This window comes from Carlito syrichta, unplaced genomic scaffold (genome assembly GCF_000164805.1).
Source record: "Carlito syrichta isolate Samal-C Ts95f unplaced genomic scaffold, Tarsius_syrichta-2.0.1 Scaffold143276, whole genome shotgun sequence".
Lineage (NCBI taxonomy): Eukaryota > Metazoa > Chordata > Mammalia > Primates > Tarsiidae > Carlito > Carlito syrichta.
Genome location: NW_007087372.1, coordinates 1 through 17770, shown reverse-complemented (window position 1 = coordinate 17770; position 17770 = coordinate 1). Strand labels below are relative to the sequence as shown.

Below are 17770 nucleotides of genomic sequence, written 5' to 3'. Positions count from 1 at the left end.
TGGGAGGGGGAGAGGACAGTGCCAGGCCCCGCTAGGGCCTCCTGGGACAGAGAGGGAGTAGGAGTGGCAGTCTCACCAAGGCGGGACCTCAGCACCCTGGAGTGCCAGGCGCCCACTGGTCAGCAGTCAGCCCTGTGGACAGGCCAGCTGCTCCTCTGGTTTCCGCAGCAGCCAAGGCTGTTTCGGCCTCCAGGAAAATAAAACCTGCCGTGGGCCCTACCCCCACCCCCTTCTCCATTCAAGCTTCATTTCCAGAAGCTTCCATGCTGCCCCTGTCTGGGTGAGAGTCTGCGGTTGGGTTTCCATGGGCTGCTGGCTCCACAGTCAGGCCGTGACCAGCAGGTGGCTGTGGGGCAGAGTTAAGGGCTCTCTGGGGAGGCCCATCACCAGCACCCCGCTCATTCTGGCATGGCCCTCACTCACTCCACCCCAAAGTTCTCAGCCCGTCCCCACAGGCCCCCAGACCACCAGGGCACAGCCCCCAAGCAGCTGCCTGAGACGCCACATGGGCAGTTTGGGGAAAGGCATGGGCAAGTGGACACCTCAGGGGCCCGGGGGCTTCGGGGGCTCCTAGAGCACGCCCTAGGGGATGCTGGGAAGGTGCTAGGTGTAGGGGAGAGGGGACTCATCAGGGAGCCGGTGGAGTAGTGGGCAGGGCGAGGTGGGTAGGTCCCCCGGGGCCACCCACACCTGGACTGCATGGTGTCCTGGGGCCCCTAACTCCTGGGTGGCAGCAGGGCACAGCCCCAAGACCCACAGGACCAAGGCTAAACCAAAAACAGAACCTGCACAAGCACACAGGAAGGACCACCCAGGCCCAGCCCCTCAGCCCAGCTTCCTTAAGTCCCAAAACTCTTCTGGGGGGCACGGCAAGGACAGCAAACCAATGGCCTGACTACAGGGAAGTTGGCCAGGGCCTGCAGGCCACCATGCACAGGAGGAGAGTCGGAGAATAGCCTGGACAGCACTGAGGGCCACAAGGGGCCTAAGTGATTGGGCTGCTCATGACCCGCCCCCTGCTCCCACCCTCCCTGCTTGCCTTGACTCTTTCAAACTCTGACCCAGACCGGTAGCCACAGCTACCCAGTGCTGCCCCAGATTCCGTGATCTCCCCAAACACTGGCCCCACCCCAGAAGCCCTGCTCCCAGATGGCTGGGCTACACGCGACCTCAGCCCTATCCCAGAGAAGGACCTGGAGGCATGGAGGGGGCGGCTCCTCACAGAAGACTGTTTGGTGGGAGCTGGCCCCCACAGTAAGGAGCCCCTGGCCAGCTTGGGGGGTGTGGAGAGGCCAGAACCTGCCCCAGGCCCCAGCAGACCCACACCCGCCCTGGGCTGGAAGCTCCAGCACCCAGGAGGCTGCCTGGGGGAGGGCCACTGTCTCTTCCTACCAGGACTTGAGCTCCGCACATAAACAGTCTAAATTAGGAATTAAAACATCCCTCGATCCCGACCAGCACAGGCCGTATTTCAAATGTGCAGGAAAACACCCGGGCCTCTCAGCCCCAGGCTTCCCAGTGGGCCTCTGTGGGGTCTGGCTGCAAAGACACCCATGTCCCACCTCTATGGGGTGGCCCTGAGCTCGGACACCCCACTCACCCTGGGGCCAGGAGGGAGCCAGACACAGGCCCCCTGGCAACCGGCGCTGGCCAGGCTGCTGGCCAACCCTCCACGCCTCCAACGAGCCTCACCAACCCCAAGTCACAGGCTGGGGCCTCCCTGCTCTGCCAGGACCCTGGAAGTGGGCTGCCCCCCCCCCCCCCCCGGACAGTAGTGGCTACTCCCAGGAACCTGGGGGCAGCGGCCATGGGGCGCCCCAGGCTATAGATGGGGTGGGACACAGCTCTGGAAACAAACATCCCGTAGGTCCCCGCCCTGCTCTAAGACTTCAGCAGGTGGTCCTGAGGAGCATGGAAGTGGGAGGGCTCCTTCACGAGGAGCCCTCACAGCCCACATCCAGGGGCGGCTGCATGGCTCCTGCCCTGCTTCATGGCTCCCACACCCCATCCCCGCCTGCTCTGTGGTGAGAATCAGGCATCGGGGCACTGACAGGCCCTAAGAGTGCCACTACTGCGTGGGGGGCGAGGGCAAGGTGAGGAAGTGGCAGGGTGAGGCTGAGAGCTGGGGGCTGGGTGAGCATGGGGGCGGGCTCTGATGGGGCCAGGTCCTCCGGGATCCCCTGTGCAGCACCCGCCACCTGGGCACCTCCTGGGTCCAACGGAGGTCAGGAGGGAGAGGAGAGGCCTCCTGGGCTCGAGGATCTGCTGGCCTGGGCGAGGCTGAGAGGCAACTCCACCCCTTCACAGACGCCCTCTGGGCTACCAGCCACAAACACAGTAGGAACCCAGAGCACGCATCTGGTCACAGCAGCCAAGAGACCTGACTCTAACCACACACAGCGGAGGCAGGGAGGCCCAGGAGCCATAGGCCAGGCATGGGGTACCTCAGCCCATCCCTCTTGGGATGTTGCCCCACAACGCCCAGCCACAAACCCTCAAAGCCAATGCCCAATGAGGACACAGCAGCAGATACAGGCTGGCACACCTAGGCCACATGTCCCAGCCACAGGGAATCCCTCCTAGGCCAAGTAGGCAGTGACAGACAGACTGGAGGGACTGCTGACCCACAGGTCCTAGATAGCCTAAGCAGACACTAGATATGGCCCCAGCACCACCCGGCTGACCCCACAGCCGTGGGCTCCAAATCCTGCCAACATATGGAGCAGCTGGCAGGCCACTCACCTGGACACAGGGCCATCACTGCTGCCCAGCCCTCCCGTCTCTGGTCGAACCTCATTAGCAAGTTCAAGTTGACATGCTTCCCAGAAGGAAACCCCACTGGAACAGCAGCGGCCCCAGGAGGAACAGGAAGAACAGGCCACATGGGGCCCAGCACTCCAGACGGGGAGCCTGATGACCCATGATTCAGGCTCCAGTAAGCTCTGGTCTCTCCAGGGTTCCAGGCTGGCTAGGCACCCAGGCACACCAACCCGCTCACCAAGGTGCCCGAGGTCCACCCCAGCTGGCAGGGGTCCACCAGGCTCCAGGAAGAGTCTCACGAGCGCCTGCACTGTCCGCTGCTCACCCGGAGAAGCGGCCGGACCTTCAAAGCCTGCACACTCCCAGCAGAAGTGTCTGTGTACCCCATGACCCAGGCCTCACAGTGACACAAGATACCCTCTGTCCTGGTGAGAACCCAACCTCATCTACCCCTCAGAACACACACCCCTCCAGACACGGATACACCCATAGGCAGGAGCCCTGGGAGGGAGGCTAGAGCGCGGGATCCCAGAGAACACAGAATCTGTGCCACATCTGCCCAGTCCTGTCGTCTGGGGCCACAGCACGCTGGCGGGACCAAGGTGACACCGCCCCACCAGTCATCGCCACACCTGGCCCCGAGGGAGGAGCAATGCAGGGCACACTCACTGGCCTAGGTGTCCGATGCTGGCACTTCCCCAAGTGCCAGGGCAGGAGGCCTCGCCCTCCAACCACAAAGCTGCCCGCACTGGCAGAGCAGGCCTCAGGGCCAGGACCTGTCGGCGTCCAGGGCCTCAGTGCCCCAGCAAACCCCAGCCTGTACCCGCCCCCACCCACCAAACGAAGACAGGGCACGCCAGGCTCACTCACGGGGCATGCACCATGACTTCTGCTGTCTGGAATGGTCTAGAAGCTTCCCTCCACCTCCCACTGCCTGAATTCTGGAGTTCACTAAGTACCAAAGCCGACACCCTCAGGCACTGGGCAGAAGCACCCAGACAGGCAGGGGGCTCTCCAGGGCCCAAGGCCCCACCCCAGCCCACTCCATCTACTACCTGGTCCAGGGGAGGCACTAGCGGGGTGCAGGTGGCCAGCCTCCTCCTGAGGCTGGTGGGACAAGGTCAGCAGGGCAGCCTGATCAGTGGTACCTGAGGGGCAGGCATCACCTCAGCGAGTCCCATCTTCTATGCTGGCGCAGCGGCTCACTAGCCAGGGGTCTCAGCTGGGCACCTCCTGGGCCCCCAGGCAGGCAGTGGGACTGCCCAGGAACACCAAGGAGCAGAGTCAAACTGGCAGCATGGCTGGCAGGGGGCAGCAACCGCTGCAGCCAGCTCCACTCTCCACAAGCCCCAGGCTCCAGGGAGGCCACCTGGAGCCTCTGGGAAGGCAAGGCCCAGGGCATCCCTATCACCCCAGGGCAGGCACCAGGACGAACACCCCAGAGTGAGGGGCTCAGGAGTCCAAGGTGACTCCAAGACTCCAGAAGGATCTGGTGCCCAGCAGACCCCTAGACAGCTCAGAAGAGGCTTGCCGAGCCAGGGGCTTGCGGGAGAACAGAGGTCCCCAGTACCATTGCCCCTTCCCACCCCAACCCCACCTGCCACCTCCTCCAGTGAGCCAGTGAGCCGTCCCCACCTACACGGACACACCTCCCCACCTATAGGATGGCCCGGACACCCATGAAGGCAGCTGCGGGGTTCCCCAGAGTGGACCAGGCAGCCTCGCCCAGTTCTAGGCCCCTAGCAGCTCTGGCCAGGTCCTGGATCCAGGACCCCAGGAGGGTGCGGAGCTGAGGGAAACCACCTGCCTTACATCTTCCTGCACCTGGACCCACAGGCCTCAACATACCCATGGGAAGAACTGGGGGGTGTTCCTAGATAGCCAGCATCCACACGTACCGGACACAGTGGGCTCATCAGAGTGAGCTAGGACCAGAAATCACGGCGGGGTATCCCAGGTGCACTCCCTCCAACGGGATGAGTGGGGCATCAGAGGCCACCCTGGCCTCCACCCCCACTCCCTGGGCAGACTGGTCCACTCTCGGACACAGGCGCCCCTGCTCCCAAGTCATGTCTGCCCAGACCCTGCAGCTCCAACACATCCTCCAGTCCAAGGTCTGTGACAAGATGAAGGTGTGGACGCCTGACCAGGAACAGTCGCCACCCCCGGGGATCCTGGAGCCACAGGCAGCTCTGGGGACATGTGAGTACCCCATCCACCTCCTGGCAGGCTCTGGGCCTGGGACAGCAAGCCAGGGCACGCCCAATCCCTTCGCACAGCGCCCATGCCGCAATGCCAGGGCCTCGTGTTTTCCACATCTAGGGGACCCGCAAGTGGCTCCAGGGAAGGCGGGCCCCGTCCCAGAGAGCAGGGCAGGGGCCTCGGGTCCCTGATCTGGGAGCAGCCTGGACGTTCGCCTGCTTTATGTAACAGCGGCTCCTTCGGGCAAGGCTGGTGCTCCAGGAGAGCTGGGGATTAGTGACAGGCGTTGCCACGGCAACCCCATTAGTGGAAACATGTCGTGGTGAGGCTCGTGGCCCGGCCTCCCCGGCTCAGCAAAGGTAAAAGGAAACCCCAGAGATTCATTAGCAACAGGTTCCCATAGCAACTGCACCAAGCTCATTAATAATTTTTTTTTTTTATGCCAAGTGTGGGTGTTGAAATTCTCCAGAGAACGAATGGAGGGACGGAAGCCAGGCAAATACACGCACCAGCTTCTCCCACCCGCAGCCTGGGTGCCCCCGCCTGCTTCATGCCCCGTCCTGCCATGCACCAGGACTTGGAGGTTCTCACGGGACCCTGTTCCTCAGGATGAACACAGTGGGAAGGCCGTTCACACCCAGCAGTTGCCGCAAAGACCCCTTCTGCACCCTCAGGGCAGAGGTTGCCCACACCCCTAGAGATGCCCCAAAGTGCTGGCATGGAAGGGGAGGGGCTGCATCCCGACTGTTAAACACTATGGGAGACCTGAGGCGGATGAGGGGTTCACAAGCAGGCTATGCTTTGGAAGGCAGTCCCACAGTCCCTCAAGCCACTACACATGATGCCTGACTGCCCCAGCAATTCCGCTCCCTGGTCTATGCCCAAGGAAACCAAAACCAGGATTCCCACAAAACCTGCCACGGGTAGAGGGTGTCATGGCATCACCGTGATCGACAGTCAAGGGCAGATGCGCCACACATCCCCTGTGTGAAGATACATACAGCGCCCCCTCCACACAAGTGTGTCACTCAGCCATGGGGACGGAGGCCCCAACCCACGTGCTGATGGACGGACCTCACAGACAAGCTGTGAGAGAAGCCAGACGGCCACATGCTGTGTGAGTCCATTTACAGGAAACGTCCGGGCCTGCAGATCCAGAGACAGGAAGCAGACGAGTGGGAAGGGCAGGGGGTGGGGTTTCCTTTCAGGGGAATAAAACATTCTGCAATTTACTGCAGCGACAGTTGCACAAGTCCGTGAATACAGTAGGAACTACTGAAATGCACACTTTCATGAGCCCATCACATGGTGTATAAATTACCTCTATCAAACCATCTGCAAAAAAAACAGTGTGCAGTGCGGGGCCATGAGCCGGCCCGAGGCCTGGGTCCCAGCCAGCTGCCCTTCAGCCTCGGCCTCTGTCGCCAGGACATGGCCTGTGATGGGGGACCGGAAATTGCCACTGCCACTGGGCCCTGGAGCCACAGAGGAGGCTGGAGGGTGTGGCCGGTCAGGGGCTCCTGACTATGCTTGGGACACAGCAGAGCAAGTGGCCTGCACGTCCAGCCCATGGGCAAGCACGCCCCACCCTCACACCCCTCCCACCACGCACTGCCTGCCCTTCCCAGGCCTCACCATCCTCTGTGTGAGAAAACACACAAACCACAGGAAACCCTTGCCACTAGCCCACCAGGTCACTGGGCTCCAATTCACAAGAGGGACCTCGGCCCATGGAGGGCAGCCTGTAGGAGAACGGAGGATGAGGGACGTGGCAATTCATCGTCAAAAGGCAAACAGGCCTGCTGGGAGCCTACCCGGGGTCTGCCACTCACACCCCATGCGGGGATTTGCAGCCAGGCCAGTCAGACCCCAGGCCCGTGCTCACCTCCCCATGATCATACCACTGTGGCAGGCAAGCGGACACCGGATGGCAGCCTAGACTGCTGCAACTCTGCCCACTCCCCGGGCCTGAGACATCTGCCTTTGGATACTTAGACACGTAGCTGCCTCCTTCCCACCTCAGCCTGCCCTGGACACGCCACCGGCTGGCACCTTTCCCGCCCCTACCTGGCCTGCTGGGTCAGTGCCACCATCCCCATTCCCCGACATGAGTTTCCTCCATGTACTAGAACCCCACTGAACCAGATGGCCCTGAGGGCCCTCGGTCAGTGGGATCAGAGGCATGTGGCCCAGCCTGCCACATCCCAGGCCAAAGGCACCTGCCAAGCCAAAGGTGGATGGTCAGGGCCGCGGGCTCACCCCCAGCCTCCGGACCCCAGGGCCAGGACGGCCTCCCTGCCAAGAGCCGCGTGTCCTGAGCCCGGCCAAGCACAGGTAGCACGAGGAGAACACAGCTCCACCGACAGGATGCACCGGCCCGCCATGGGTCTCGCAGCCAGATCTCACAGAGGGAGTCAAGAAGGGTCTCTGATACCATCCAAAGCTTTAAACTGCGCACTGTTCTGAGAACTGTGGCGAGCCCATGTGGCCCACCCTGTGCTGCCTGGGGCCCTCTGGCTGGCATACCCATGCTGTAAGCATGACCCACTCGCTTGCCACTTGGTAGCCATCTCAGTTACCAGAAGGAAAAAGTGCCGTATGTCCAGGACAAGCACTACCCATGGCTTCCCAGGGTCCCCTCGGCCGGGGACCACTTTACGTCCCCCATGTGGCACAGGCCTACCGCCCCTGCAGTACTCTCTCCTGTCCACCTGACACGTCTAGCTGACATCCTTGGTTTTCTCTGGCAAGGGGACTGAGGCCCATGGCCCTGGTCTGTCAGCCTCCTGGGGAAGGCAGGGATGCCAACACGCCCCATCCCCGCCCTGAAGACCTGGCACACGGCTGCAGTCACAGAGTCCTGAGCAGATCCCAGCGGCTGCACCTTGTCCAGCTATTCAGCTGGGCTGCTGGATGGATTGGGGCCCCTGGGGAGGCAGCCATGAGTCCCAGGGCAGGAGGGTCCCAAGAGCAGGCATAGGCTGGTGGCAGCCATGTCCTTCTCCTGGCCGTGGTGACAAAGCAGGCCCAGTCCCTCCCTGCCGGTCTTTCGGGGAAGGGGAGGCAGCATCCCCCAAAAGGCCTCTTACTCAGCACTTGCCAGAGGCACCTGGAGGGCATGATGGACACTGGCTTAAGAGCTTGGCATGTCCAGAGCCTGGTCCCAGTTGCTAACAGCCGGGCAGTGCCCCAAGTCGCCCTTGGAGACAGTGGGCCAGAGATGCCCGGCCTCCCCAGCAGGCCAAGGCGGGTGCCCGTCCATTTTAATGAGGCACTAATGCAGGCTGACTCATCAGACTGCGGCCAGGGCTGGCATCTGCCTCCAAAGACAAAGGGACATGGCAGGGACGGTGTGTGTGGCCCCCACATGGCCCTTGCCTCCACGCCTCTCCAGTCGGCGGCCATTCCTGGCCGTGTGGATGCGCATCCTGTCTCCCTGGCAGGTCGGGCTTTTGAGACTAGGGATTGAGAATGCACCAGACACAGGCTGGCTGCTCAGTGGACACCTTGGTTGGCCATTGCCCCTTTGCTGGGGCAGCAGAGAGGCCTCCATGGCGCCTGTCTCCCAGCCCCCCACATGGACACTGGTCATTGGATTCAGTGCCACTCCAGGACAGCAGGACCTCGGCTTGACTCTGTTACGCCTACACTACATCCACCCGGGAAAGCTGAGCAGAGGCCACTCTACTACCCTCAGGCAGGCTGCCTCACCTGCCCAGAACGCAGAATAGGGCAGTTGTGTGACCTGCCCAAGGGCACAAAATCAGCATGGGGATCAGACCCCTGAACAACCGGACAGCAGAAGCATCGGTCACTGTCCTCTCACAGTCAGCCTTTGAGGCCAGAGCCACAAACAGCACCAAGGTGGCCACTGGGCCAGGCACCTGTAGGATGGCCCTGGGAACAGGGGCTCCCAGGATCTCGGGCCATTGGCCACGGTGACTTCCAGCTGCCCGGCACCAGGCCACACCCTGCTCAGGTCCCCTCAGCCTTCACACCAGCCCAGATAGGCCATCCTCTGCCTAGACACTGCCCACCCAGGGCAGCAAGGGTGGCCTTAGCCACAACAGGGCCCAGATTGTGTCTGTCTGCGTGTCCCCTGAGCCTGCCCACCAGAGCCAAGCACAGGCCCAGACCCCTCTGCAGAGTCTCAACAATCTGGGCTCCCCCAGCGATCCCACCCCAGGTGTCTGCATGCATGGGCAAGGGGGCCTCTGATGGGGCTTGGAGACACAGCAGCAGACCCCCCAGGCTGGCGCTCAAAATGACCAGTTCCCAGCTGACTGTCCCCTCTCCCCAGAGGGCCTCTCCTTGGTGGGGTAGCCTGACACAGGCAACTCACCAGGATTTATGGGATTGGGGCTGATGTGCGCCTCCAGCAGCGCCCACTCTAGGATCAGTTCACTCCAGGAGTGGGCATGCAGATGCACAGGATCCACAGAGAGGGCTCCCTGATCAGCAGGCACGTCGCTGTATCCACCCCCCCACCGTGTCTGCAGGACCAAAGTACCCAGGTGGGGGCCTCAGCGGGGCACAGGCTCCAGGGTCTGGGGGTGAGGAGCACAGCGCAGGTTGGCAGGCTGTGCCCTCAGAGGCCCCTGCAGGGACGCACCCTGCTCTCCACGTCATCACCCCAGCCCCTTCCTCCTGCCCCTCAGCCTTCTCTGCATCTCTGCCTCCCCTCTTATAAGGACACCAGTCACCAGGTCTAGGGTCCATCCTGGTCAGCGAGACCTCAGCTCAGCCCCAGTGCACCAGCAGAGACCCCGCTGCCAAATCAGGCCATACTGCCAGGCTCTGAGTGACTCAGGTTCTGGGGGCCATGAACCTGCTAAGCACCCTGCATATACCAGTGTGTGCCAGCAGCAGCCCAGCCACACTCCATACTAGAGCAGCCCACACCGGCATCCCCTACCACCCGCCAGCCACACTCCACGCTAGGAGCAACTCCCCCCAGGGTCCCTACCCAGCCACACTCCACACTAAAGTTAACACGCCCCCAGCATCTCCCCCAGCTGCGCTTCACACTAGAGCAATCTCCACCAGCAAGCCCCCCTTCCGGCCACTCCCCAGTCACTCTCCACACTAGAGCAGCCCTGGCATTCCCCCACCCCTGGGCATGGCTTAAGCGCCCATCTCCTGGCCCAGTCCCCTTGCCCCACCTGGGCCTTGTAGAGGTGCCCAGAGTAGGGTGGGGTACCAGCTCTGCCAATCCCCACACTGCTGCCCCGTCTCTCCTTCCTCTCCTCAGGCTTCCCATGGCCAGGGAGGTCCCCACAACATGGCCAGCACCCAGGGGACGGCACGGATCAGGAAGGCAGGGCCCCATGCAAAGGCTGGCAGGTCCTGTTCTGCTTCATGCCATGCCGGGGGATGGAGGACATGGCAGTTATGGCCCAGTCGACAGGGGCACCTCCCTGTTCACTCAGAAACCCCCAAGAACAAGTTGAAGCCCACAGCCAAGGGCTGAGCCGTAAACTCGGTGGTCCAGACCTTGCCCAGCTGCCTAAGAGACTGGGTGGGGCTCAAAGACCGTCCCAGAGGCCGGGAGGGCATCCCTGGACATAGTCTCGCCCCTGCCCAACCCCCATGCAAGGTGATGCTGCCCGCAGCTGACACCCAGGGATCTGGGGCAAGCTCACCCCCCAGAGGCCACTGGAAGAGGCCGCTGGTGGCCAAAAGCAACCCAGACACAGCCCAAAAAGCTCTCATCTCTCAGGACACAGCCTCCCCTCACTCACACTGCAGGCCCTCCCCGGGGGCTAGCCACCTCTGCCCACATGGGGCTCGTGCCACTGCACCATCACAGGAGCCAGTGTGGATGGAGATGCCCGGCCAGAGGCAGAGGGCCGCAGACCCATATCCCAGCCATGACATCTGAGACCCTGCAGCTCCGATGCTGAACCAACAGACTCCAGTCCAACACCCCACAGGGCCCAGAGCAGAGACTCAGTGCCCTTTCTGCCAGCTGATCCTGGACTTAAGGGGACACAAAGTCTGTCACCACAAAGGTTCTGCTGTCTCCTAGAAAAATCCCCCAGCCTCATACCCCTCCCCACTGGTGTGTGCAACAACCACACCCCACGTACGCTGAAGCAAGGGGACCCCAGAGACCTGCCAGGAGCTGGAGGCAGAGCTGGGAGTGGACCAGGGGCCGAAGCCTGTGCCCCATCAGCCACCAGGCACCCCTGCTGCTCTGGCTATCCAGCCACAGGGTGGGTCCAACAGCCTCGCGCCCTGAACTGATCTCACCCCTTTGCCACTGGATCCCAGGCCCATGAGCGAGGCCAGCAGCCATAAAAGTGGCTGGGAGTGCACCTACATCCAGTCTGCGTCCCCTCGGGGAGCCAGAGGAACCTCTTCACCCTGGGGGCAGCACGGGAAGATTCCAGGTCCTGCCCCTGCCAGCCCAGCTCCCACATGGGCAGACAGGGCCTGGAGCTATGACAGGGCTGGGTGGCCCTGGACACTGCCTTGGTCCCCTCTGCACCACACCTAAGGCAAGGGGTCCTCAGACACCTGAAGTCCTCTGGCATCTGCCATGGATGTGCACTGGTCCTGAATTGCAGGCAGCCGACCACGCCCGGGGCTCCCACTGCCCAGTTCAGCAGGCTCAAGGCTGTGAGATGACAAAGGCGGCAGCGCCACTCCCCCCCAACCCCACGCGCTCTGATTTAGCACATTCATTAATGGTCCTCACACAGCAGACCCTGAGGCTTCACAGTGCAGCCCACAACCCGCTCCTCCCCTCCGCTCAGCCCACCTCCTCCTGCAGGGGAGGCTGCATGGAGGCCAGAGACACTCGCGACCACGTGGCGGCGGCGGCACACCCCTCGCCTCGCACCACGACGAGCTGCTACTCGGTCCCCATCTGTCGTCCTCGGCGGGCATGGCGTTCTGGGGACAGTGCTTGAGCCTGCTGCCAACTCTCCTGAGCTGGGCGGTGGCCAAGAGCCACCGGCTCCTGCCCTGGGCCCAGCTCCTGGGTTGTGTCTCTCTGGGCTCTTGTCCCCCATCTCTGCCCAAGGGTCCCTACATCACAACAGGGACACACCCCACATGTCTGCCGGGCAGCAGCCTGTCTTGTCTCCGCTTGACTCAGAGTTGGTCCAAGTTACGGCAAGATTTACCCCTGAGGGAGAGGAGGGAGCATCCTCCTTGCGCCCAAGAGTGTGACAGCCCCTCTTGAGGAGGGTAAGCAACAGGCCGCACCCCTGCGGGCTCCCTGGGAGCTGACAGGTAGCCGACATCTGCATAAACAGAGGTAACATGTTTCCCTCCTGACCTTGACTGCTGGGTGAGGCTTGCACTGGGTTAGGTAGCTCCTCCCGCACTCCTTCCTATCCTGACTCTGAAATGGGAGCCAGGCCTAGTGGGGCCGCCTTGTCCCGGCACACAGGAAAGGCAGGGGAGCACCCAGACCACCCCTGGGCACCCTGCCAGGCAGGGAGAACACCCACTGCTGGCCATGGGAGCCCCCCGGCCAGAATGGGAAGTGTGTGGTCAGAAGATGATGCCCACAGGGTCTGAGAGCTTCCTCCAGCCTCAAGGGGCACCTGTGCTCCCCCAGCCCCGCCCTCCACCTGCCTTTCTCACTTCAGTTTCCCACCAAGCCCGGTCCCTCCCTGAGGAAAGGTTCACAACTACAGCTAGACTCAGACCCGATCCCTGAGCCCACAGGCCAGCCCACCGCCCTGGGACAGCAGGCTGGGGCCACCACCCTGGCATGCCCAACCTCCAGGCACACAGCCTCCCCTGCACCCTCCCCGAGATCCACTCTGCCCACACCCTCACATCTCACCAGCTGTAGGGACACTCCCCCTCCCAGGGCCTGTCCACGTGCCCTTCTTGCTGCCTGGACGCTCCTATTTCCAAGGTCTCACCCGCTGGCTTGGGCTCACTGAATGTATGGGTCTGCCCAGGCCCCGAAGGCTTCCCTCCGACTCATGCCCTCCTGCGGAGGGGCTGGGCTGGGCCACACTACCACAAGATGCGGACACCCAATGTGACGGGCTCTCAGCGAGGGCCTGGCCAGGAGGCATTCGTGAATGGAGCAGCCAAGGCCAAGCGTCAGAGCCCCCAGCACCCCCACCCACGGTGGCTCCCTTCACCTCAAAGTGCCCCAGACATGCAGGCGGGACCTGACCTCTATCAGAGTCAAAAGCGATCTGGAACGGGAGAGCCAACACAGACAGTGACCCAGGACCCTTGCATGTGGCCCAGGGCGTGTGGGCCGAGCAGGGCCTGGGCCAGGACCAGGGACCCTCAGGGCAGGTACGGCTGCACCCACAAGTCCTCACACAGCTGGTCACTGGGACTCTTGGCATACCCTCCAAAAATGCAAGGTCACGCCCCTGCCAGCTCCAGGGAAGCCTACACTGGGCTCCATCTCCTCCCTCCATCCCTCCTCATGGGACCCAAAGCCCTGTCCACCAGACAGCCCCCGCAGGGCACAGTGGACTTTGCTGGCATCTCACCCATTTCCAGGCAGGGACGAGATGATGTCACACCAGGTATGGGGCCCCACCGCCTCCCTGAAGGGGCAGGACAACTGGCCGACCACACTCCATGGGCCCTGCCCCAGAAGTGACTCCCTGGGGCCTCTTCCCATCACTCTGGGGGGAGCTGCCCCTCCACCCCCTCCCCAGCTGGCCCTCCACTCTCGGTGGATATGCCTCATGCTACCAGACTCCTGTGACATACCTGCCTCCACCCCACACCTGCCTTCCCATCCTTGTTCTATGACCCAAGAGGCATCCCAGAAGCAGGGAACACATGACGCCCCCCTCCCACCACCACCACAGCATGCAGGAGTCACTCAGCAGGCACCAACCCCCTGGCCCGGCAAGTGGCCCTGGGAACACTGAGACGCCAGGGGTGGCTTCAGGGATGAGTGGACTCTTGCCCCATCACTTGCCTCTCCTTCCTGCCAGGAATCAGACAAGTGCATGAGCTGTAGACCCGAGGAAAGGCTGATCCAGCCGGCAAAGATGGACAGCCCCGGGCCCAGAAGACACACCCAGCCCACACAGCCAAAAGAAGCCTCCTCAGTGTCCCGTCCCATAGTTCAGCCTGCCAAGGACAGATTTCCAGCCTATGATGGAGCCTCTGCCAAGCCCCAGCTTCCCAGTGACCCCGGCTCACAGCTCAGGCCCAGGGTTACAGGACCTGCGACCTCCCCTGACACAGTAGCCCCATCTCAGACCAGTCCAGGCTCCCAAAACTGCCGCAGCAGACAAGCCATGGCAAATTGCTCAAGAGGTCCCGGGACACCAGCCAGTGAGGTGAGGAGCCAGTCGGGCCTGTGAGGGACAGGTTGGGGCCATGGAGCCCAGGGAGGCAGGTGTGCCCGGGCTCCAGCCAAGAAGGCCAGGGTAGGGACTGACCTTTTCTAGATCAGTGACCTTTGCGCCTGGCTGGGGCTGCCACGGAGCAGCACGACAGCCCAAGAGCAGTGGGCTCTAAAGATGCCATGAAGAACTCAGCAGGGCCGTGCCAAACATGTGGACTTTTTAGCCAGGCTGGGTGCAACCCAGCTCTGCTCTTCAGCAGCCGGTTGACCTTGGCACATCATCTGCCTGCTCAGAGCCCAGTGACATGGGGTGGTCGGTGCCAGCCCGGGAGACGCCTCCCAGACTGTCCTGCCACCTTCAAGTCCCCTAGCACCCCCAGGGTCACCTTCTGGTCCCCACACACCTACAGAGTGCTTTCCTCGCCCTCAAGGGGACCAGGGTGGGGTACCCCTTCCCAGCCTGGAGCATTCCTGGCCGCCGCCCCGCCCAGAGCTGGGACGGCGCAGCTGTGTCACAGGCAACCCGTAGAGTCAGGAACCCCGGGGGAGCCTGGGCAGAACATAACCCAGCCGAGCGGGCTGCAACACACAGATCCCACCCACCTTCTGCTATAAATAAACCTGTGTAGGAGAAATAGCACTCGCCCCAAAAGTTCTAAGACAATTATATTTTTAAAAAGCAAAGTAAATCAATAAGAATACGGCCGTCCCTGGAGGCTCCTTCCCCAGGATGCGAGTCACCCTCAAGGCACAACCAGGACACGTGTGTTCATTTGCGCCGGGCGTCTACTACGGCGGGGTTCCAGAAAGATCCAGGGATTAAAGAAGGTCCTTTCCTGTGTTCCAATGGCCAATCGAATCCCAGTCCAGGCGGGGCTCGGCAGACAGCTGGGAGTGCGCCAGTCAGGAGCAGGGAGGCACTCGGCCCAGCGTGGCCTCCCAGGGCAAATCTGATTATCCCTCCCTCTCAAGTTTACCCTCTTTGGGAAGGAAAAAGGGACTGCCGATGCCGCAACCACCTGCCAGGAATGCCAGGGCCTGGGAAGCACCCTCAGGCTACCAGACGCCCCACTATCCCCAGAGAAGCCCCAGCCACACCCATCCCTCCCAGCTCCCAGGAATCCTGAGACTCTGGAGGGCCTGAGCAGGCCCCCAGGGCTTCCCCGAGAAAGCCGATCCCCTGTCCAGGCCTGCCAGCTTATTTTAGGCTCCCAGGCTCGGGCGCACGCCCCATGCCGGCCTGGCAGTCAGCACCAGCCCCTCTTCACAGATGCCAGGCTGCTATGGGGACAAGGGTAAAACAATCCCAGGACCTGAGCTCCTCTTAGAAAGCCTCCCCAAGTCACGCAGAGGGGGTTGGGGGACCCCAAAGCACTGATTTTGGGGTGGGAGAGTCAAGAGCACCTCAAAGTACCATCGGCAGAGCAGGTGGAGACCAGGCTTCTGGGGACACCTGGCACCCCCACCAGGGACACGATCTGAGGCCAGAAAGTGGCAAGCCCTCCTGTTCTGCTGGGGACCCAGGGAACACACATTGGGGGCTCCCACCTGCAGGAACCTCTCGTCCAGGGCCAGCAACACCTGAGTCCCTCTGGGACAACAAGGACATCCTCCTCCTCAAGTCACAAAGGAGCCCAGGGACAGGGCCTGGGTCATGTGACATGGTTGGCCCTGTGCCCCTCACCCCACCTGTGTGAGGCCACCCAGCCCTCACCTGCCCTGCACAAGTAACAGAAACCACCTCTTCAGAAGTCCTCAGGGACCCAGCCAACCCAGAACGCCAGGGTCATGCTCAAAAACACTCAGCCGAGAGGGGACAGAGCAGCCAGACTTGGGCTGTCAGCAGAGAGAAAGTCCAGGCCCAGCCAGCTCCTTCCCCTCTCTAGTCTACACAAGCCTGGAAACGAGGAACACCAGGCCTCGGCACAAGGCCAGTCTCTGTCCCGCCCCTCCTGCCCCAACCCCAGGACCCGCCTGCACCACACGTCGCCCCCACATTTAGTGCCTTCCTGCCAAAACAAAGCACCCGGAGGACCCCTAGTCTGGATTCTGAAGGCAGACAGCCACCCTGTGAGGCCAGCACCACTCTGAGGCCAGGGGCCAAGCCCCTGGCACCTGGGGTACCCACCCACCTGCAGACACACCACTCTTGGCTGCAGAGAACAAAGGCCACCACCACAGCCTGTTGCTGCACTCAGAGGCAGGCCACGGCCACGGCCACGGCCACAACCCACTCCCTGGCCATGGCAGCCTCCTCTACAAGCAGAGATGAATCTGACTCACTTGATGTTTGGATTTGAGGAAAGAGAAACATGGGTTTTATCACTTTTTTTGGTACAGATTCCTCTTTTGTATTTAATATTTATAAAGTTAAACATACAAGGTAGGGAAATGTATACAACATCTCCAGTTGCCTGTCTCCTTACCTCCAACAGGGGACATTTACAACACAGTATCAGCCCCTTCCCAAGTCACACACCACTATCCCCAAGCCAGGAGGAGAGACAGTGGGAGAAGCACCCAGCCCAGCCGCTTGGCCCGCCGGAGATCCAGTCACACACAGCAGCACCCCCAGCCCAGCCACTTGGGCCCTCGGGAGACCCAGCCTGCACACAGGCACAGGGCAAGATCCTTCTCAGGCCACCTGCTGGGGGGGCCACCAGCCTTCTGTCTGCATCCCAGAAATGCCCCTGGCCCTGACCCAACTCTTCTGGAACCTTCTCTGGAAGTCTGGGTCGTTCCTGCCAAGAGCAGAAAGGGCTGCCCCCTTCCACTGGGGTCAGGGAAGGGCTTGGGGAGAAGGCACTCCCTGAGCATTGACAGCTGCCTCCCTGCCCCCCAACCCCTAGCTGCGCATGACTTAAATCAACCCCAGCGCCGAGTTCAGCCTGAGAAAGCGAGTTCACAACCAACGTCACGGCCTCTCTCCGTGGAAAGGGCCCAGCGAACCCTGGTACCGCTCACAGACCCCACGGGTTTCCCAGAGCTCAGAGGCACCGTGCGGCGCAGGCTGAAAACTTCCTGCCCCTCACTCTAGCTCCTTCCGGCCTCGTCCTCCCGGTGAGGGTCCTGCTCAGGCCAGACGTTCAGTAAGCTGGGGCGAGGGCGGGGGCGAGGGAGTGGGATTCCGCCTGGCCTCGCCCCTCGGGGCTAAGGAGTTGCATATGGCCTCCCCTCCCCTTCAAGCCTGTGGGGCCTCGCCGCCTCCCTTCCACCTTCTCCAGTCCAGAGGCGACTCTGGACCCGGGCGTCGGAGGAAGCACCCCCACTGCCCTCCACACCCGGACCAGGGCCCCCTCTCGGAACATGGCTATCGCGCCCCCGCCCGACCGGCCAGGTCCAACAAACAGGCGCGCGCGGGGGCGCACACCGAGAGAGCCCCACGCCCCGCGGCCCGGGAAGGATATGGGCTGCACACCAGCCAGAGGCACCAGCTGCGCGGCCGCGTGGTCTGCCCGAGGCAGAAAAAGACCGTGGCCGCCAGCGCCGGGTACGGGACGGGTTGCTCCTCGTCGG

General features: G+C 62.4%; 1 protein-coding gene across 1 annotated transcript in view; it reads right to left on the bottom strand.

Moving 5' to 3' along the window:
• CACNA1H (calcium voltage-gated channel subunit alpha1 H) overlaps positions 1-17767 on the bottom strand; it is a gene marked incomplete at its 5' end in the record, with an annotated part of 61889 nt that extends 44122 nt beyond the window's left edge. Inside the window, one exon of the mRNA XM_008050220.2 lies at positions 17662-17767. Within this exon, the coding sequence (XP_008048411.1) occupies positions 17662-17767 (106 nt within the window). The remainder of the gene's footprint in view (positions 1-17661) is intronic.
• Positions 17768-17770: the final 3 nt, after the last annotated feature.